This window comes from Vicugna pacos, chromosome 14 (assembly GCF_048564905.1).
Source record: "Vicugna pacos chromosome 14, VicPac4, whole genome shotgun sequence".
In the NCBI taxonomy this organism is placed as follows: Eukaryota; Metazoa; Chordata; class Mammalia; order Artiodactyla; family Camelidae; genus Vicugna; species Vicugna pacos.
In genome coordinates, this window is record NC_133000.1 from 63,529,928 (window position 1) to 63,552,081 (window position 22,154).

General features: G+C 53.3%; 2 protein-coding genes across 9 annotated transcripts in view; one reads left to right on the forward strand and one right to left on the reverse strand.

The window, feature by feature from the left end:
* Positions 1–10,974, forward strand: part of FARP1 (FERM, ARH/RhoGEF and pleckstrin domain protein 1) — a 332,832-nt gene extending 321,858 nt beyond the window's left edge. For all 8 annotated transcript variants that reach the window (XM_072976475.1, XM_072976476.1, XM_072976477.1 and 5 more), the window contains 8 exons: positions 3,128–3,196; positions 3,451–3,540; positions 4,223–4,305; positions 4,391–4,503; positions 4,940–5,103; positions 9,276–9,383; positions 9,708–9,859; positions 10,761–10,974. In XM_072976475.1, the coding sequence (XP_072832576.1) occupies positions 3,128–3,196; positions 3,451–3,540; positions 4,223–4,305; positions 4,391–4,503; positions 4,940–5,103; positions 9,276–9,383; positions 9,708–9,859; positions 10,761–10,842 (861 nt within the window). In that variant the 3' untranslated portion in view covers positions 10,843–10,974. The remainder of the gene's footprint in view (positions 1–3,127; positions 3,197–3,450; positions 3,541–4,222; positions 4,306–4,390; positions 4,504–4,939; positions 5,104–9,275; positions 9,384–9,707; positions 9,860–10,760) is intronic.
* Positions 10,975–15,049: 4,075 nt separating this feature from the next.
* Positions 15,050–22,154, reverse strand: part of STK24 (serine/threonine kinase 24) — a 92,414-nt gene continuing 85,309 nt past the window's right edge. The window contains exons 9-11 of the mRNA XM_072976481.1: positions 22,008–22,076; positions 19,360–19,496; positions 15,050–16,092 (exon numbers count right to left, since the gene is read on the reverse strand). Coding sequence (XP_072832582.1) covers positions 16,056–16,092; positions 19,360–19,496; positions 22,008–22,076 — 243 coding nt within the window. The 3' untranslated portion in view covers positions 15,050–16,055. The remainder of the gene's footprint in view (positions 16,093–19,359; positions 19,497–22,007; positions 22,077–22,154) is intronic.

A 22,154-nucleotide genomic window follows, 5' to 3' on the forward strand; every position in this document is an offset into this window, starting at 1 on the left:
AGGGAAGATGCAGGAACGCCCCTCGTCTTCTGGATATTTGGGTGTTTCTGTTGGGAAGCCTAGTTACAAACTGACCAGAATACCGGCTATCCAGGCTTGTCAGAAGGGTTACAAGGTCAGTGCCGGGTAGAAGTTAAAGCTGGGATTTACCTCAGCTCTGCCGGGGAGCAGACTCTGCCAGGCCCCAGCCCGTAACAGTCACGCTGACCCGTCTACATGGGGGCCTTAGTCAAGCTTTGTGGAATCAGTGAAATTTTCCCTTAACTTTGGATGTTATAAAATATTTAGCATATTATGCCATGTGGCAAACAGAGCATTTGTGAAGAACTGCTTACCCTGAGGCATAGTTTCCATGGGGCTATGAAAAGACCAGTGGATTGGAGTAGGTGGCCCTGGGTTCAATTTCAAGTTAAACTGGGGTGCTGGTTATGCACTGCAGACCCGCCTTATCTCTGTATTCTTCTGTTTGTCAACCCGCCTGATGGCCCTTCACGGTTTCAAGTCAACCCTGAAGGAAATGGGAAGGAGAGACTGAGGCCCGCAGAGGGGCAAGTTCTAAGATGCCGCGCACCACACACGGAAGCTAATTGAGTCACTTTCATTTAAATGATCGAATAACCTGATGAGCGGTAAGACGGCTCTGAGAGATTTATCTCCTTGTGGAATTTGAAAAATTGAGACAGAAAGGTTAGCAGATGACGTCAGAGCTCCCTGCAGTCCAGTTCCTACCCTAGCTCCCAGCCGTAATGCCATGGCCCTCAGGGTTACCCTGCGGGCAGACTGAGTCACACCCTGCCAGGCGGAAGGCCCCAGCACACCCTGGCCTGAGCCAGGCCCCAGGCTGTGGTCTTCCGTCCTCGGAGTTCTGTGCCTGAGACCTGTTCCCCGAGGGTAGTTGGGGTCCGCTTGATTAAAACTCAGAGGCCTGGACACTGAACTTCCTTCCAGAAGGAAGCAGCCTGAGCTTAAGGATATCAGGGGCCTTTTCTTTTTCTGTTTCATGTTTTTCTTAAAAAACAAAACAAAAACAAACATCATTCTGGGCAAGAGACATTTCTGTCTCCAACCCTCAGGCATTGATCCAAACCCATCGCCCTTCTGGGGAGGCCCCTGCCCCTCGGACTGAGCCCACCTGCCCTTTTGCAGTGAGTGACTCATGCCAGCCGTCCTCCCCATCCCACATCCCTAAGATCCGTTAAGAAAGCACATGTGTAACGTCAGCTGTGTGGGCTGGGAACAGGAGTGACGGCACCTTAAGGTCACCCCTCTTTGTCCCAGATCCCCTACTTTGATGAAAGCAGGCCCTTAGACACCATCTCTTCACACCAAATTGTTACTATCTGTTTAGCATCCATCCCATGGACCAGCGAGTATTTGTTTTCCATCACTTTGCTGAACTCCAAAATATGTCAGTTAAATCACTAGCAGATATAGTCTTTGATCGCCATTTCATAAAGGACCAAAGGAAGAGTTGAGTCAGGCTGTGCAGAAAGTCTATAGAATCAAAATGAACTGGATGAGTCCCTCTTCTTGGCTCGTGAGCTGCAATGGGCACAGGGAACCTGTGGCAGGTGTTCAGGGACCTACCGGCACATAACAAACTACCCACGGTCTTAGTGGTTGAAAACAACCTTTGAGTATGTTATGGTTTTGAGGGTCAGGAATGGGGCAGGGCTCAGCCCGGGGATTCTTCTGCTCCAAGTGGCAGTGACAGAGGGTCAGCTGGAGGCTGGGCTCGTTGGGGACCACGTATGAGAGAGCACACGAGGGGCCTCCTGAGCCTGGACTCAAGGGGGTCTCGCTGCTTACGTGCAGCTCAGGGTTCCCAAGCACGTGTTCGCAGGGACAAAGCAGAGGCTCCGTGTAGCTTTATGACCTAGTCGTCAAGGTCACATAGCGTCACTTCCATACTCAGTCAAATCGGTCACCAGTCCACCTACATCTAGGGAAGGGGACAGAGACTGGCCGCTATGGAAAGACAGTCAAAGAACTTGCAGCTGTGTTTTAAAAGCAGTCCTGGGGAAACATAGTTGGGCAGTCCCTTTATACGTTAACCACAGAACTTCCATATGACCCAGCAATCCCACTCTGTACCCAGAACAGAAAATAGGTGTCAAACAGAAACTTGCACATGAACATCTAGAGCAGCACAGGAGCCAGAAGGGGAGACAACACCCGTGTCCATCACCAGGTGAGAGGACAGTGTGGTCTGCCCGTGCCACAGACCGCTCAGCCGCAGGAAGGACGTTCTGACAGACACTACAGTGTGGATGAACTGACTGCTCAGTGAAATAAGCCAGTCACAAGAGGCCACGTATTACATGTGTGACTTCTCTGAAATACTCAGACTAGCTAAATCCATAGAGACGTAAGACAGATTGGTGGCTGCCAGGTGCTGGGGGAGGGGAAATGGGAGTGACCACTTCACGGGCACGGATTTCCTTGTGGATGAGGACAAATTCTGCACTTAGGTGGTAGGGATGAGTGCGCACTGGGAACGCACTGAACGTCATGCAGTCTAAATTTTATATGTATTTTGCCACAATTTTTTAAATGATAGTCTTGTGGTTTTTTCTTTTTAAGTGCCCCCAAATGGTCCTTGCCCTCAAGAGTGTACAGTCAGAAGGAAGAGCTCTTCAGACACATTTGCTTCTGGTTCTTTAATTCTGGAACACAGCTACTAGTTTTTGAGAACCAGATTATAAGTCATGGAGACAATTCTTCTGTTCAGTTCTCTCCTGGGGCCCGTCCTCCCTATCCCCTGCTGCCACTTTGTATCTGTTGGGGGGTCCTTATCGCCTCCTCGCAGCCAGCAATGCACAGGGCCTAAGGGTTAAGCATAAGCCCGAGTGTAACCCAGCCCCACCGCCTGGGCCGTTGGACCTCTGACCGCCAGCTTCCTCTCTGGTGGTGGAGCCGAAGGTGGCCCCTGCCTTGCAGGTGGCGGGGAAGGACACGAGCTTAGAGAGTGCATGGCACAGCATTCAGTAAACTGGAGCCATGGTCGCTGTGGTTTTTAGTGGGAAAGGGACCATGGTGTGCGCAGGCATCCCAAACAGAGCTGAGTCTCCGCGTGGCCTAGGGGTCGCAGGCCCCCTGCCAGCTCACGGGTCTCTCTTCCCTGCAGGAGTTCATCCGCCTGGGCAGCCTGAGCAAGCTCTCCGGGAAGGGGCTCCAGCAGCGCATGTTCTTCCTGGTAAGTGGCGAGAGCTGTTTGTCGTCACCACGACCAGTGACTGGGGCTGTGGAACCAGCACAGAGCATGGGGCTAGGCCTCCACCACCCCAGAGAGGGGACCCGGGAGGCAGGAGGAGCAGCCAGAACTGCTCAGGCTGGAGTTGCTGAGATCCACGGACTGTCTCACGTGGGATTTTGAAAGCGCAGTTTCCGCACTTGTGCATTTCAAACGGGGCCCTTTCATCTCAGCCGCACTTGTCCTTGTTGTTCCAGTTCAACGACGTCTTGCTGTACACGAGCAGGGGGCTGACGGCTTCAAACCAGTTTAAAGTTCACGGGCAGCTCCCACTCTATGGCATGACCGTGAGTATGCGTCCTGGGCTCGGGACTGGGGCCTGTGCCTCCGGGCTGCCTGCAGGGTACAGACCTGGCTAAAGGAAGCAAGAGCCAGTGACCATGACACGAGGAAGGAAAAGAGGGACTTGACAAGGAAATGAGAATGTCACAGGCACCAGGAGAAACCTGGGCCTTGTTAGGGCCCCTGGAGGGTCTCTGGGACCTCAGCCCTCCTCCTGCATGTGGGATACACGGCGATGTTCCTTCTACAATCTAGTGAACAGGCGAGCTGCCGTGGCCACGTGGTGTGAACTTGCCTCTCACTGCCGGGGGCCTGGCCCCAGGGCCCTGAGGGGCCGTCCTCACCATTCCTGTGCAGTAAAGACCAGGAAGCTGCCTGTCCTCCTCCCAGCATGTCCAGTGGACGGGTCTCCGTCTTCTGCAGCCCTTGGGTGGCAGAGACAGATGGGGCACCAGTGCGCACGGGATTATTTGCCTGGATTATCCCCACACTCTCAGTGGTCAGCTAGAGGGAAGTTTATGGCTCAGCCAAAAAAATTCAATGCGCTTTGACCTTACTTTCACCCTTCCAATTGGGAATTCTCCAATGGGGCTCCTCCGACCTGTAACCAGTTGGGTGAACGTTTGAAAACACACTGAGTGTCCCGCTCCCTGCTTGGCAGTAATGTTACGAACACTCGCCCCACAGATCGAGGAAAGTGAAGACGAGTGGGGCGTGCCCCACTGCCTCACCCTGCGAGGCCAGCGCCAGTCCATTATCGTGGCTGCCAGGTAACTCAGGAAGCCGGACTGTCTACTTCGGTACCCCACACCCCACCTGCTGTGCCCTGAAAACCTGACCATCCTCTCTCCTCAGTTCTCGGTCGGAGATGGAAAAGTGGGTGGAGGACATACAGATGGCCATTGACTTGGCAGAGAAGAGCAGCGGCCCCGCCCCCGAGTTCCTGGCCAGCAGCCCCCCCGACAACAGTAAGTGCCCACACACTGGCACAAGCCCAGGGATCGGCCAGGGGGAGGCGGACCACTCTGGCCGTGGAAGGGGATCCCACTGCATTGAAAATCACTTTTCCCCGTGCACCCCGATCTGCAGTCTAAGTGTGTGTTTCAAGCTAAAAATCAAGGAAGTTATTTTTTAGAAGTTTATTTTTTAAAAAGCCTTAAAACAGTATGAGAAAGTGGGGGAATCCTGGTTTCTGGGCCAGCACTGCCACGTGTTGGCGTCCAGGGGGAGAAAGCTCTTGGGGCTCCCTGGCATGGGGCCCTGGCCAGGCCCTCGGCTGTGAGTGTGACTTCCTGCTCAGTGGGTACCTGGGGTTCCCCAACTTCCCGTTCGGCTCCGGGGAGCAGGTGGGAAACGGGCCCTTCTTCGGGCACGCAGAGATGGCAGTGCTGCCTCTTGCCGCAGAGTCCCCCGAGGAGGCGGCGGGCGACCAGGAGTCGGAGGACGACCTCAGCGCCTCGCGCACCTCGCTGGAGCGCCAGGCCCCGCACCGCGGCAACACCATGGTGCACGTGTGCTGGCACCGCAACACCAGCGTCTCCATGGTGGACTTCAGCGTGGCCGTGGAGGTAGGGCGGGAGCCGGCGGGGCGGGGCCGCGGGTGCCCCGCTTCCGAGCATGCGCGGCTGATGAGCTGGCCTGGACCTTCACGGTTTCTGGCCTCCATCTGGCCCAGGCTGCCTATGTTGTTTTCTCTCGTTCTCCGGGCCATCTCCCCCATGTCCTCGTCTCTGGTGGAGTCAGCCTTAGAGTAGAGGCCGTCTCTGGGTGTCCGCGCAGAGAATTCTGGACGGACCGCCCAGGTGCTGTGCTTACCACGCCCTGGAGCAGCCCCTGGAATCGGGTGCCAGGAGGCGGTGTGGTCTGAAAGTTGGTGCCAGCCAGGGCCACAGGGGATCTGGGTCATGGGAGAACCTGCGAGAAGCTGGCTCTATTGGCTTTCCCCCGTATCGCCACTGTGAACTTTCCAGAACTCTCCAAACCCCATCCCCTAAGCGGCCTCCAGTCCAGGTCCATAATCCCTTCCCTTTCCGAACATGCCAAGCTCAGAAAGCTCTAAAACCACAAAGTTCTCTTCGTATCTCATTGGCAGCAGAATGTGACCTGACCAGTAAGGGGGCTGTCAGCTGGTTTTGTGAGTGTCGTGTTTTAAACTACAGAATCACTGTGTTTGATTCTGAGCTGTGGCCTCAGACCACTGTACCTGGGGTGACAGAGTGCAGGCACAGGATTATCTTTCTGAAATGTTCGAATTCCTGAATATGCCTGGCCCCAGAAATGTCATGTAAGAGACTGGGAGCCAAGAACAGTAGTTTGTTTGCTTTTTGGACCAGCAGTCTTGGAAACGGGCCAGTTTTGTGATGGATAGTTGATCGGGATTCTCTGAGCTGCTTCTCTGGAAGTGACCTTCATCGTTCCACGGAACTGCTTTTGTGCAGATAATGATCTGAAACCCCTGCTTCTTCCTGAAAACATCTTTATCCTCAGGGGCCGTGTCCCTGCCATGGTGGTGGGGCTCCGCCTGCCGTGAGCCTTCCCTCTCTTCCATCCCCGGCAGGGATGGACTTTCTCTCCCCGAGGGGCGCGCTGTCCTCAGATTCTCCCTCCCTTCACACTTCCACTGCATCCGTTGGCAAAGTTGGCCAACTGGAGATTCCTTCCAGGAAGGCCATAAGCCTCAAGGTGTCAGGGGATCTTTCCAGCAAGAGGGAGCAGGGAAGAAGCAGTGACCATCTGATCCCCCCCCCCACCGCAAAAAACCTTATCAGAGCTGTTCTGTCCAGTCGAGCCCAGGGAAGCCAGGGGGCAGGGCAAGGTATGGGAATTTGGTGGGCTTAAAACCCTCATGCTTAAAACCCTCATCATGCAGGCCCTTCAAGAATGCGGCCCAGACACAGCTTCTCAAGCCCGGCTCTTTGGGCGGACAGGCTGGCACAGGGGAGCCTCTGGGCGGGGTGGGTCAGCTGCGTGTCAGGGACCGGCCTGCACACCGTGGCCCACAGGTCAAATCCTGCCTGCCCCGACTGGTTACGGCCCGTCCACTAAGAACCAGGTTTTACATTTTTGAATGGTTGCTACAAGCATCTGATTTTATTTCTTAGCCCAAAGAAACCTAAAATATTTGCTGTATGTGGCCCTTTGAGGAAGTTTGCTGGGAGCTGCCGCACAGGAGAGCAACCCCCTGGGAATGTGTGGTCTGAAGATGGCAATGACATAACCGCTTTCTCTCTCCGATTCTGCCTCTGTTGGGACTTGTGTGGGTAGATATATGAGTAATGGGGATGATTGGGGGGAGGGTGGAGCTGAGCTGGCCTCCACAGAAAGTTCCTGGGCCAGCCAGGGAGGGCATGCTGTGGGCACAGCTGATGTGGGGGTGCTGACGCTGAGACTGTCAGTGGGGCCAGCTGACGTGCGGGCTCTTGGTTCCTGTGGCTGCTCTCACAGTCTCACCAACTGCTTAACAATAGAAATTCACAGGGCTGGAGGCCTTAAGTCCAAGGTCAAGGTGGAGGCAGGGTTGGCTCCCGCTGGAGGCCATGAACAAAGATCTGTCGCAGGCCTCTCCTGGCTTCTGCCATGCTCAGCCTTGCGGACATATCACTCCAGTCTCTGCCTCCACCTCCCTGTGCATCTGTTAGAAAGTCCTCTTCCTATGAGGATGCCCGTCATTGGGATTGGGACCTACCCTGCTCAAGTATGACCTCATCTTAACTTGATGACAGCTGCAGAGACCCTATTTCTAAATAAGGCATTCACAGGTACTCTGGACTTGAATATAGCTTTTGGAGTGGGACATAAGTCCGTCCACAGTAGGGATGGAGCAGCTGGGAACCAAGCAGAGGGAAGAGCAAAGGCTGTCCTCCAAGAAGGGAGTCCAGGTGAGGGGGCTGCTGACCTCCCCTATCCAGGCAGCAGATGGAGAACTAGTCCAGGCTGGGGACTGACCCAAGGGTCATCCGCATAGACAAAAGGTTCAGGTTCTTGAGAGTACTGCTGACGGGGGGGTGGGGGGGGGCAGAGCTCAGGGGCCATGGCACCTGAGTAGGAGACTGAAGTGTATATGGGAATGAAGCCCAGGGGAGCAGGGGTTCAGTGAGGGTGGCAACTTTGGAGGCCGCTAGGACAATGGGGAGCACGGAAGGACTAGTGGATGCAATTATTAAAAACCAAATGGTCTCTAAAGATGGCAAGGCCAGAAGGACTTAATCAGAGTCCATACATACCCTGGCATGTTCCAGCATTTAAGGAGGCTGGCGTTAAGAGCCTCCTCATGAAAGTGCCTTGGGAAGAACACTGGCCTGGAACCTGACTCATTGGTAAATTGTGTCAACCACCCTGTGGGACAGACTGTCTCTTGTTCCAGAGGTAACTGCGTCTGAGAGAAAGGTTTTTTGGACTATCTGGAAGGATGTATTTGATTCGGTGTAAAACTATGAAGTAAAAGGAAAGGAGGATGTGCTACTGTCCTTCCCACCATACTAAACTCGCAGTCTTGCGTGCTGGTGCAAAAACATCAACCCCAACTCTGGCTGCCACCGTCCCCTGCTGGAACTCACCTCACCAGCTGCCTCTTGGAAAGGCACAAGAAAACAGGGCGCTCCATCTGCAGCACCACCAGCCCACAGTCTCCCCATCAGACTGTGAGCAGCTCGAGGCTGGAGCCCTTTAGACTCAACTCTTGGCAGAGGGGGACTCCTTGAGAAAGCTTATTGGAGTAAATACGAGTTACTGGAGAGGTCCCAAAGGGGCAGAGTAGATAATTGTGGCGGATTTGCCTGTTTAACCATTTTGAAGTGAACGATTTAGTGGCAATAATTACACTCACAAGGCTGTGTGACCACCACCGTCCATTTCTCTCTTCTTTGGGGCTTCCTGGTAATGAGCTCCTGGCATGCCGAGGACATACATGAAGGAGCCTTCATGTCCTCTGAGAGGTGACACTGAGGGGGATTTACAGCATCCGCAAGGATATGCATGCTCCACTCTGGGCATCCTTGCTCAGGAGCCCACAGGAGCTCTGGAGTTAAACGAGAATGCCCGCTTCTACCAGCATTCTCTCCTGGATGAAGTCCCTTTGGTGCAGGGGAGAGGGCAGTCTGGAGGTACCGCGCTGACATCTAGCTGCGGCCACTAGGTGGCAGTTGGGAGCTGCTGGCACAGGGCTCACCCTCAGGAGGGCATGCAGTTGAGGGTAATGGACTTGGAGACCTGAACCATCTGCCTCGCTGTTCAGGAGGGCAGAAGTCTGGAAATCAAGGTGGCAAGAGGGCCAAGCTCCCTCTGAAACCTGCGCGGAAGGCTGCTACGTCACTGCCGTGTGCCTCCAACATCTCTCTCCCTCTTTTTTCATACAAGTGCATTAGTCATAGGGGATGACCGGCCTCTCTCCCTCCAGCATGGCCTCCTCACCGGTTACACGTGTGATGACCCCCGTCTCCAAACACAGTCACATTCTGAGGCACTAGGGGGTTGGGACTTCAAGGTATCTTTCAGGGACTGTAACTGAACCCATAACCGGTGACAAAAGTCAAAGCAGCTCCCCTCAGTCCACTTCCCAGGGGCTTCTCCCCTTACCAGGAAGAAAGGCATCTCAGTCACTCTCAGGAAGCCTGTTCTCAGACCCCCCAGCCCCGGCCTGGGGGCCTAGTGCAGGGGGGCTGCCCAGCAACGCCACCAAGGGCCCCCAGGACTGTGACCAGGTTCTCCACCTGTGCTCCTCACCTGCCTGCTTGTCTTGCAGAATCAGCTGTCGGGGAACCTGCTGAGGAAATTCAAGAACAGCAATGGGTGGCAGAAGCTGTGGGTGGTGTTCACAAACTTCTGCCTGTTTTTCTACAAGTCACACCAGGTGCGTGCCCAGGGTGGGGGAGAGCCTCACGGGCCCTCACACACCTCTGGAAGGAGGAAGACCTTCACCCCTGAGCCGCCCCACCAGGTGTGGAGGGCCACGGCCATCAGGACCCTCCACTCTAAGTGAAGGCTAACTGCTTCCACCGGGAGCGGGGCCGCGTGTCCACTAGCGGGACAGGGAGGGGGGTGGATTCACCGATGGCTGAAGCGCAGCAGGCCCACTACCGCATTCAGGCCCACAGCAGGTGGCCTTGGCTCCCAGAGTGGCTGCAGGCGGGAGGCTGCAGCCAGACTCAGCACCCCCTCCTGTGCCCCCTTCCAGGACAATCACCCCCTTGCCAGCCTGCCTCTGCTGGGATACTCACTGACTGTCCCCTCGGAGGCCGAGGACATCCACAAAGACCACGTGTTCAAGCTGCACTTCAAGTCCCACGTGTACTACTTCAGGGCTGAAAGTGAATACACGTTCGCAAGGTAACTGTCCCCCTGCACGGGGCGCCTGCAGGAAAAGGACACCCCTCTTCTGGGCAAAAGGCTTTCTCCCAAGCGAGTGAGTGGGTCGGGCCCCGCCCTGTCTTTACTGCCTTCCAGGATGGACTTGTCACCCCACCCTGCCCGTTCCGAGCTGGCACAGATTAGTTCGCTGGGAACAGCACCAAGGTTTGAAACCAGGTCGGACGCCTCCCCCAACCCCTAGAGCAGCGGTCCCTCAGCTCCACTGGTGCGAAGTGAGCCCAGGGCACAGCACTTCTCAAATGTGACCCAGGCTGGAAAACAGCTGGGCAGGCTGAACTTGAGGGCTGGATTTACTGAAGCTGGGATCCTGTTGTGGTGCAGCAAGGGTCACATGCCATTGCCGGGGCAGAGCCTGGCAGTAGGGAATTTCAAAAGTGCTGCTCTAAGCACCACGAAGGCAGGGAGCTGGGCCCACCCAGCACTACTGACATTCTGGCTCAGATCATGCGTTGCTGGTGGGGCACCAGCTGTACCCCTCCGTTGTGACAACCAGAAATGTCTCTGGATGGCCCCAGGGTATTTGAAAGTCACTGATTACACATGCTCAAGTATATAAAATGGAGCTCCCACACAGCAGGGCGGGCCGCACCCTCCGGTCCTGAGAAGGACATAGCTCAGTAGCCAACAGCACCCCCACTCCCGGAACTTCTGCCAGGTCAGTGGTTCTCAAAGTGCAGTCCTCTGATGAACCCGGAGGAACCCTTGGCCCTGCTTTCATTCACTTGGGTGCTGGGCCTTCCTCTCAGATCTCTTCTGCTGAAACGGCAGGACCATGTGTCAGGAAGCAGCTACAAGCAGTAGGCTCTCAGGGACATGGGTTTCTGAACAGTGGTCCCTGATCGTCATGTTCTTGACTTAGGTGGATGGAGGTGATCCGAAGTGCCACCAGCTCTGCCTCCCGGGCCCACGTGCTGAGTCACAAAGAATCTCACGTGTACTGATGGCAGGACACGTCTGTCGGTTTGTTCCGGCAGCGGCGCCTTTCCTGGAAGAAACCTTCTCCTGTATTAATGAAGCCTAGTAAAATTAACACCTGTCTGGAAAACAAAAACGTGGTTTCCCAGCAACTCTCATCTGTCTCTGCAGAGCCGTTTTTCACCTTGTCTTTTCAGCTGTTAATCTCTCATCTGAATGGGACCTCAGCCGTCATTCTCTGGGTGGGCTGTCTTGAGCTTGTGCCAGTATTAAAACACTGTCATTAATAGAGTGCCAAATGACATTTTTCCCTCCACAATTGCACCTTAAAAGCAGTGTCAACACATCCATTCAACCAAAAGACAGGGCAAGTGCTCTTTTTCTTAGAAGATAAACACTTGATTTCTAGGCTGCTGCATTTTAAAAAAATGGATTTTCCAGTGTTTGTGATACACGTGGCACAGTCTTAAGCAAATGAGATCATTTTCAGATTTCGTGTTTTTCTTCCCAATCTTTCTACTTTTATAAATGATAGAACGTTAGTAAGGTTTACATCTTTGATTAACAAGCAATTTGCAGGACCCCACATTCCACTCGGGGCTTGTGCTCCGGTGAAACGCTGGTTCCCAGACCTGCTGCTTGGCACAAGTTGACCAAATTGTGTGATGACTATTTACAAGCTGTAGCGGGCTGTCTTCCTGTCACGGGAGGCAGGCGGCCGGCGCACCCTCGGGACCGTCAGTGTACTGTGCGTGGTATGTCCGGTGAAGGTAGTAGCTGTGCTGTTTTGCTGTCTGTTTCATGAGCACCTCTGTGTCAGTGACCGGCCGTTTGTGAGCTGTGACGTCCACACGGGTCTGGGAGCCTCCGGCGGCCGCAACTGCACCATGGGGCGGCGTCCTCCGGCTCCCGTCCCCGTCCCTCGAGCTCCCGTGACTGTGGTTTGGAACTGCACCCTCCGTAGTGGTAGATACCGTGCCCGTCTCCAGAACTGTTCTTTTCTCCTTACACTCATTCCCCCGGGCCTGGGGTATGGACCGTAGGACACTGCACATCCTTAATAGTCGGACAACACAGGGAACAGGGTTCATTAACCGCTGGGCCCGCCAGTCAAAATCCATTTGCCTCTTCTCTGTGGGGAGTGGGTGGCTGCTGGTCCCTGCGTCTTGTTAAGCCCTTTCTGATGCAGACCCCAGAGGGGGTGACCCCCCCCACCACACTTCCCTTCCCCGAGACACACAGGGCAACCCCGACTGTGGAGCCGTGACCGGCGCACGTGGAAACGGCAACACACAAATGGATGAGTAGCTTGAGATGTGTTAATCATTTGCCTTACAATATGTACCAGATGGTTCTACGTACTAACAAAAGGGAATAAAAATACCTCACGCCACAATCCAGCATATTGAAGTTTTAAGGCAAAACCACCAACCTTGTCTCTTGTCTTTAATCGCATCTAATGCGGGTGTGTCAGGGAGGGGCGGTGGGCTGGTCACTGCTGGGCGAGTGTCAAAGAACAGACGCAGCTGCTCAGGGAGACCAACAACGTGTCTGGGAAACTTGCATTTTAGTTCCCCTGCTGCTTCAGCCTGGGGAAGCAGAACTAGGAGGCTGACCGTCCAAGGGGACAGAAGACAAGGGGAGAGCCCAGTGGGCAGCGAGGGGCTCCCTCTGCTTTCTAAAAAGGGCCCTGAGGCTCCTCCCACACCTGGGGGCCGGAGCCCTGGGGCTGGGAAGCATCTGTCCCCAGTCCCCAAACAGCTGAAATGGCAAAATCAAATTCTCCCTGCAGAAGTCACACCTGTCACACAACTTACTACAAGACCCCGTCTGCTGCTCCCGTCCGTGACTCATACCCATGTTCCCCTGCAACTTCAAAGAAAACCTAAGTCCAAATCATGTGGGTAATGTAAACTAAGCTGCCAGAAACACAGAGTTTTAGCGATACCCTGTCTCAGTCCATGCAGGCTGCTGTAACAAAAATACCATCGATTGGGTGACTTATAAACAACCAAGTTCTCTCTCAGTTTGGGAAGTCCAAGATCAGGGTGGCAGATTCAGTGTCTGGTGAGGGTCCACTTCCCGGTTCATAGACGGCCATCTTCTCTCTGTGTCCTCATGTGGCGTAAGGGATGAGGGGTCTCTGTGAGATCAGGGCGCTAATCCTAGTCCTGAGAGCTCTACCCTCACGACTTCACCCCAAAGACTCCCACCTCCTGACAACAGCACACAGGGGCTTAGGGTTTCAACATATAAATCGGGGTGGGGGGCGCGGGACACGACACCACAAGACACCTATTCCCTCAACACACAGAAGTAATTGTTTCTGGGAACTTTACTGACCCCTGCATGATAGACCCTGTGCCTAAGAACACACCTTGCAGCACGCCTCAGTTATCGCCATATTTTATAGCAGAAATACACACACCATGTTCTCAAGGAAGAAAGTATAAAAATGCTGATAAACAGACCATATGTTTTGCCAAAAGATAAAATGCTGCATAAAAGAACCGAACCAAACACTTTGAAAGACCAACTGGAAAATAAAACCGTCCAATTCAGAAGGTGTGTGGCACTTGGGTACAGGGAGACCATCACAAGACTGAGGTGTTGCAGAGCCAGGGCCCCCAGACCACACCGGTAGCCACCTCGCTTCGTGCAGCCAGCCAGACACGAAAAGACAACTTCAAAGAGGTGTAAACAGCCAGTCAGCCCAATGCCTCCGCTTCCAAGAGGCCGTCATGCCTGACTGAAGCCCCCGCCACCTGAAGTGGAGGCAGATAAGGCACGATCAACTCCCCTTGAATGCCAAGTTCACAGGTCTGGCTGCACACCAACAGTGGTTCAATTGCCCACAGTGGGTGCTGTTGTAGCCCTGGTACCTGGTCTGTCTTTTAAGAAAGGACCCGGAGTGGACAAATGCTAGCCTCCTTGGCTAAACAAGATGCCCTTAAAAACACATCAGCTGATTCTGTTTGTCTACAGCAAGTAACAAACCAGGAGAGACTGTATGCGGCGGTGCTCCACTTTCAAACACCATTCAAACCACATCTTCCCCAAGAAGCTTCATCAACAGAAGCCATTTCCGTAAACTCAGTAACGTGCCGCTGTGTCAGACAGCGCCGCGTGCTCTCACCGCCCAGCCGACGCACAGCATCTATTAAGCATTCACACCACTGTGTGGTTGGAATCCAGTCTACCGTCCGTGTAACCACTCCTCCTGCTTGAGGCTGGCATCGGCATCAGGTCTGGACACTGCTGCCCACGCGCACATCTGGAACGGAAAGCTGCCGTCCACGTGGGCTCTGCAGGACGAGCTGCACGTGCGGGGAGATCAGCTGCTTTTCCCTGAGGGAGTCTTTCTCCAGCCACAGACAGAACTCACCTTTGGCTTCTGCTCACACAGGGACACAAACAGCTCCCTCACACGGAATACTCTCCCAAACAACACGAAACATTCTCAGTTTTTACCATTCAACTTGAACAGTCCTGCTGCAAAAAAACATGCACAGGAATGAGCAGTTCGGTTCTATTTCCTCTAAGCAAAATGTATCCCTTATAGAAATTAATGCCAACCCAAATCTACTTGCAATTTAAAAAGCACAGCTTACTTTAAGAGTTTAAAAACTAGACTCCATTCCAGTAACAATCTCAGCAAAAACCACCCAAAAACATCTCTGGCTCAGGCCTTGGTCCTCCCCCATCACTGAGCCAGATGACTGACCTTCTGTCCCCAGTAACTTCCCTGTTTCCAAAAATCCTTTCTTTGTATTCCCCGTCAGGAACTACTACTCCAACAAGTCATGACAGTGGTTCACATCAACAAATATGAGAGGCTGCCACACGTACTCGAGTCAGGGCAGAACTGCTTCGAGAACTCTTATTTCCCCTCCCAGGGACCACCAACCCCCGTGTCAGGCAAGCAAGACCCTGCCACAAGCCAAGAAAAATACAGACCCTGAGCTGACAAACCAGCGGACAACAAAGCAGCCCTCCAGCGAGGTCCCTGGGAAGACAGAGCAGTTTCACAAAAATCAGCAAAATTCACCCATTCCTTCTCAGGACCGTTTTTTAAAGTTGCAGAGCGAGCTGACCGGGACACGGAGCACTGTGAACGTAGGCACTCCTTCCTGGTGCCACACAAACGCACACACACACACACACACACACACACACTCACTCGGCAGGTACACTGCCCTCGCAAGAGTCACGTTCCAAGAAGAGGGTGCAAAATAAGTGTGTTACAAAATTTATTTGTGTAAGCATTCAGACATTTTTAGGTGGGAAAGATGATATGCAGATTTCACTACAAGGTGCAACAGAAAATCATACTGAAAGGACGCACAGCTGGCGCAGGACTGGCAGTGGCACGATTCCAAACAAATGTCAGACGAGAGAGAGAACGCTTCGTCGGGGAGAAATTTAAAAATAATAATTTAAAGCTTCATGAGGCAAGGTATGTTCCAATTTAAAACACTAAGAAATAGTACCATCGATGAAAAAAGAAATCAACTTCTAAGTGTACCAAAAGGGCAAACAAGAGGAAAATTTGCATCGGCTGAGGTACAAATATAGGAGTGTTCCACGAGAGGGGCATTAATTATTATTAATGGCAAACCCTGCAAATACAAAATAAAATCCAAATCACTGGTCACATAATTCAAAATTTACATGTAATAAAGGCAAGGCAATAGACTCAAGTTATGGCCTGTCGAATATTTACTCCACTGACATTATCTACAGAAGCACTTGGCCAATTTGTACACAGTGATTCCTATGCACGCCAAAAGGGGTTCCGTAAAAATGACACTATATACAATCTGTACACTGACCCACCAGAGCGGTTCTCCGTCTCCCGGGGAGGGGGAGTCATCAACTTAAAGCAGGATACCTGAGGTTTCATTTCTTCAGTTGCCTTATCATAATCCCAAATATACATTTCAGGGCTTACTTTTTGTTTTTAAAGACACTTTCCTTGATATGTGCACTACGGTTAAAATTAAAAACAAGAAAAATAAAATAATCGCTGGAAGGAGCTGCCCCTCCCCGCCCCACCCGGAGACGTCGTCAGGCCGAGGCCAGCGAGGGGCCACGTGGCCGGGCCGGGCGACCTCGCCGGGCGCACGGCCCCCCGAGGGCGTGCCTCTTCAGCGGAGTCAGCAAAGGCTCTCATTGACTTTTAAGAAGGAGGATGAAGAGGAAAACAAGGAAAAACAAAACCCCAAACGCCAAAGGAATTTCAGTGGGACGAAGTTCCTCCACCAGTGAGAGAGTATCTAGGAAAAAACAGACAGAAGGAAATAAATGTCATTTCTCTAAATTAAAAATATTAACTTGCAAAACTTCAAACAATAACTGAAATCCTACTTTCTATAGGCAACCCCAAGTCGCAAACAAATTAAGCAGCACAAGTCTAGTTATTGCATAAAGAATTCATAAAAATTAAGAAAATCATGATTCCAGCGCTAAAAACTTCTCACAGATAAGTTAACAAAAACTGACAATGTGCGATGCCTCCCAAGAGAGAGGAAAAAAGAGAGGTGAGTAAAGTAGTTACTGATATACCTTTACTTACAATCAGTTTTTAAAAACCAGAAAATCAGTAACACCCAATGACCCGTAAGATCCCAGGGAGGCGCGCCATGCCGGTTTGAGGATCTGTGCGAGAGACCCTTTGTGACCACAGAAACAGTGGTGCTTAGCAGTTCACGTAATTCGCTTCCTAGAACCGTTTCCTACATTTTTTGTAATTATAATAAGTAAGAAGCAATTCCGATGTCCAACAATAGAGAAATGGTTAAGTAAATTAAGCAAGCTCAGTGAAATAACACAACTGCAGACATGTTTAAGTCTAATGAACAATACACACGGATAAGAAGTGAACACAAAATCACACATGTGCAGGTTCACCCGGTGACCTGTCCACAGCAATGGAAGGCCGCCCACCAACACCACGACGACGGCCGTGGGGCTAGAGGGGTGGGACGGGCATGCTCTTCCACTCCACAGTATCTCCACACAACTATCTTTGGAATATAAAAAAATGCGGGGAAGGTCCCTTCATGGCCAAATCCCCTGAGTCACAGGAGACGGCTGAGGACGAGTTTCTGGAAACTCACTGCAGACAGTCCAAACTAGAGCTCCTCTTTGAAGGTGTTTAAAGTACGGGGCACTCGTCCAGAGAACAGACCAGAAAAGCACTTCAGCCACAGACGCCGAGACTCATCTTTCAAGAAATGCAAATGCCTAAGTCACAGGAGGAGCTGGTGCCACACACAGGGACCCACATGTCAGTTCAAACTAAGACACACATGAACTTCTGAAAACGCATCCGACAAAAGCTGGTGCTCCCGTTTCCGAGGCGTCCCCGGGAGAGACGCATCTGGGAGCAAAGCGGGTGTGAGGTGCGAGCAGCAGCCCCTGTGGACGGGGACACACGGGGAGAGCTCGGAGGGCCTGAAAGGGACCAGACGGGGACAAACCCCCCGGAGCACAGTCGTCTGGTGGCTGAGGAGACGGTCACATGTCCTGAAGGACGAGAGAACTGGAGAGAATGGGAAGCAGAGTGTGAACAGCGAGCCGACGGCGGGCAGCTTGTCTGTGTCCCGTGGAAAACGCGACACCTGGGAAGTGGCGCGTTCACAGCGACTCAGGCGGCTGACTGTGAAACACACCAACTGCAAAGACTGAGCCCCACAATGGAGGCCAAAGGCCTGACTGGTGACCGTCTACGCTGATGGCATTCTGAGATAAGATTCTGACGCAGTGGGTTAAGAAATCTATTATTAAAACAAATTTTACGTGTTCCTTTTTTTAAAAACCATTTTTTAACGTGGCCACTAGAAAATCTAAAACCACACGTGTGCCTCGCAGTGTCCTTCTATTGGACCGCGCCGGAAAAGATCGCCGTACATGCCAACTAGAGGAAGGGAACAGAGACACAGATCAGTTAAACCCGCACAGGCCACCGCAGCCACACCACCTGTGCCCGGAGCTGCAGGGCAATCAAGCCATATGTAGACGTTGTCAGTAACAACTTCAGGCGATTCGGGACAACGTGGAAAATGTCTGTCCTAAGAGCGACACCACAAACGCGAGAAACAAACCTGAAGTCAGAACGGGTTTCTGGTCTGGTTCTACGTGTTTGACTTAAAGGATCTCTTTAATGAGAAATAAATGCCGCCAGAATGAGGTGTGGAGTGGTTCCAAGTTTCTTGAGAAATCAGAAAAATGGACCACTATTAATTAACAGGAGAAAGTCTATGTGGTACCGTCACAGGATAAAACATTCAAGGGGTATTATAACAAAGCTGTTAGAAATGTGATTCACACATACTGGATGGACACATAAACGTGGTAAAAACAACGATGTGTGGGTGAGCATATGGGAGACGTTTTAATTCTATTTTCCTTTATTCCTGTAATTTGTTGTAAGAAAAGTGGGAAGGAGGAGGGGTGTTACCCAAAACGCAGACCTAACTCCTTCAAGTGCCTCAAAATCGAAGGCAGCCGAGTACACAGTCCTTACGCTCTGGCCTAGAGGTGCGGGCAGGTTGGGACAGTCTTACGAGGGAGCCTGAGCTCCGGAGACCAAATCTGCAGGGTCAGGACTGAGGTTTCTGAGTCGCACTTTAGAGGGGCCCCTCCCAGGGCAGCGGGCAGCCCCTTCAATCACCACTTCCACACGGCAGAAGTGACCCCACAGGCCCCAAACTGCTCTACGTGCTGGCAAGTCAACATCTCAGAAAAGACTGGAGACGCCCGCTCTTAATTCTCGTCCAGACCAGCCGTTCTGTGGAAGGGGCTCGGCAGCTGGGACGATTCACCGGGAAGGCCAATACATGCCTGGGGTTTGGGTAAGAGAGAAAGGTGTGGGGTGTGGAGAGCTCGGGCTGCTGGACGGTACACCCCTACTCTCTCCAAACACCCCTAAATGACCGCACACTGGTGACCTCCTCCACAGGGAGGCTCCTCAAACATGCTTGAGAGAGCAGGCGGGGGTCCGATCAGCACCCCCACTTCCTCCTCACCCTGGAGCACATGGCACCAGGCCCACTGGTGGGGACAGGGAACTCCCTGCCACCAAAACAAGGCTTCCTGAAAAAAGGCAGAGCTGTGAACAGGCAGTCACACCAAACAAAAGAACACAGTAAACTCACTGAGTCCCAACTTCCAGCGTTTCTGGACACCTGACTTCAAAGCATAAAACCCAACAGAGAGTTACAGACATCTGGCTCTGGGCGCACTCCTCTGGCTGCTCATGAGGCCACCAGGAGAGCAGGCAGGTGTCCTAAAACCATCCTGTACTTATGTGACAATAGCTACGACCACAAAGTTCTGGGGTCCTTCCCAGCAGCTTCCAGATTCAAATGGTTCACCCACATTGACTTCTCAAATTCAGAAGAAAAGTCTCCTCTCACTGGGTCCTGCCTCTACCTTGTGGCCTGGGAGGGCACAGGCACAGGCTGGAACAAAGCACCCAAATGACTGCTGCAGAGCCACCAACCCCCCCCCCTCCCGCCACCTGTCCCCACGGCACCCACCTCTGCAGCCGCTGCACCAGCTGGGCCACCATGGTGTCAGAGATGCCAGGGCTGGCCTCCTCTGCCAAGTAGATGGCCCCGCGCAGCTCTTCTATGGACCCCAGGTGGCCTCCGCACGCCTGGCTCTTCTCCTTCAGCTGAAAAAAACACAGACGTGGACAACAGCGTGACACACCTGAACACAGGAAGGATGGCAACTGTCTCAAGAGTCACATGCCGTGCGGCCCGGTCACCTCGGCTCCCTGGAGGCTGAGAGCACTAAGGCGAGGAAAGGGCCTGAGTCGGACCGAGGTCACTCCCTTCCCCAGGGAAGGACAGACGACCAGCTTCATGTGCACCTTCTCAGAAGGGGATCCCGGCAGCTGCCCTCTGCTTTCTTTTTCCATTTCCCCCGCATCTCACACCAGAAAAGCCCTCTGGTCTCCACACTAAAGCTGCATGCGCGCCTCCCAACACTCATCCCCTGAGGTGAATGAGCTTCAGCCCCCTGGGACAGCGACTTTTTAGGCTAGAGTCCTGCCAGAATGTTTCATTTCATGTAAATGAGCAGTAGCCCTAAATCCTGCGAGTCCTCCGTGTCCCTCTCAGCACACTGTTCCCACAGGAAACCCTGACTGTCCTCAGGCAGCTCTTGTCTTTCTAGGATGCGCCCCGAACACGCCAGGTGGAAGGGGGGCTGCTCTGGCCAGGACGCAGCACCGAGGGACCCAGAGCCACTGGAACCAGCTCCCTTAGCGGCCGTGGGGACCACCGACCTGGCCTCTAGCCTGGCCTCCCCTCGGGAGCCCCTCCTCCATCTCATCTTCAAGAAACAGTGCACAGAGCACTCAGCCGTGGCTTCTCAGGCCATTGGGACCACATGCCATTATCCCCGGCTTCTCCCCTCTCCCAGCTACAGGGACAGAAAGGAACCGGGAGGTCGTCTGCTCAGCACCTCCCAAAGCGTCTGTCCCCGAGTCCCACCCTGTGTGTCACCGGACATGACACAGTCGACCTGGAGACGTCTGTCTGGGACTCCCCACACCCCATAACGTTAACAACGAATCCCAACAGGCTTCCCAAGTCCCGAGCTGCCCCCGCTCTGCTCCCTCCCACCTCCTGCAGCTTCGCCTGCCCACCTGGCCTCCTACGCCCGCGGGAGCCCCCGCCCCCTGGAGGCCGCGGCTGGGCTCCGCCCCACCCCCACCCGAGGGAGCCCCGCCGAGGGAGTATTACACCAACGATGCACTCTCAACACTCCGAACACGAGGTTAGCAAACAACAATAAAAACACACAGGAAGAGATGCCTTTGAGTTTACCTTTAGCACAGCTGAAAAAAATCAAAATATTATTATACTTAGATTAGCTCATTAATTCTGAAACATGACTTCAGAACAGTTTTTTTTCCATGTGCCCAATAAAAAACAGACGGCTTCAGACAAACGAGAAAACCTGTGCCGTTTTCCCGAACCGCCTGACTGATCCCAGTAAAGTGTGAGGTCAGGGCCGTAGGAAAGCAAGGGAGCCTCTGGAAAACCTGAAGGGCTAATGGCCCAAAGAAGCTAACCAAGCGTGAAACGGGGTCCCACGGGTGTCCCAGGAAGAGCGGAGGGCCTAGAAAAACCAGCCGAGGCTGCGGGCAGAGCAACTCGGGCCTCCGCCTGCCCTGCGGCCGTCACCTGCCCACCCGGACCCGGTGCAGTAGGTAGTTTCAACCCCCACGCCAGGCTCCAGCCACTGCCCACCAGCTGAGCCCCGACTCGCCAGGCTGGAAGGGCTGGAGGCGCGACAGGCCAAGCTGAGCAAAGGGATGAGACCGCAGGCGGCCTCCCTTTCTACCGTAGACCACCCACCTCCAGCCCACAGCCCTCTGCTCCAGCTGCCCTGAGAGCCCTGCGTCACCACCCAAACAAAAGGCACTGAGTGACTCATTCTGAATTATCTTAAAAGGCAGCCTGAGCCCGGAAAGGGGCACAAAAAATAACAGAAAGTGGTATTTCCAACCTATTTTCCATTAGCGACCAACCAGAGAAAGGATAACGTTCATCTTCATGAAACCCACTCTTGAAACATCTCCACGTGTAGCCGGCATATACATACTTAGGGGAGTGGGGGCCTGAGAGGGGACAGGTGGGGCACATGGATGCAGTCGGTCATGGAACGGGGAACAGTGGCTGCTCACCCAGCAGTCCAGGGGCCCTGCAGGGCGAGGTGACTACCCAGGAAACACAAGGACTTAAGGGACTCCGATGTGTCCTTTAAAGTAAAAATCCACTTTCCACATCTCCATACATGCATCTGTCTGAGGCAGAGAGGCTGCACTCAACTAGGTTTTATAGAAAGCAGCACAACTGAAGCCAAAGTCGCCCGGGGAACATAAGGGCTGGGGTTGGTCGCTGGCGTCCCATCTGAACACTCCCAGCAGTGGCACAGCGACACGTCCCAGGAGAGGGTGGACGGAAGACGGCCCCAGGGAAAGCAGGAGGCGCTCGTGGAAGGCCGAGCCCCACCCCGGCCGGGCTCTAGGAGCACAAGGCACCCTCTCCACCCACGTGTGCCAGCTGCTCCTATTACCCCAAACCCCACGGCCACACTGTCACAGAGAAAGTGCCCCCGTCCCCACGTCTTCCCCTCAAACCTCCCCCAAAAAGTCAATCGGGTATCTTACCTCTGCAAATAGAGGAGAAATAATCGTAGATAAACACTGAGAGAAAGGCCTCTTTGGGATGTCTTTCATCTTTGGGGGAGAAAAAGGTAATTAGAAAAATGTAACATTCACACTTGCAATAATTCAATGAACTTAGACATGCGTTTG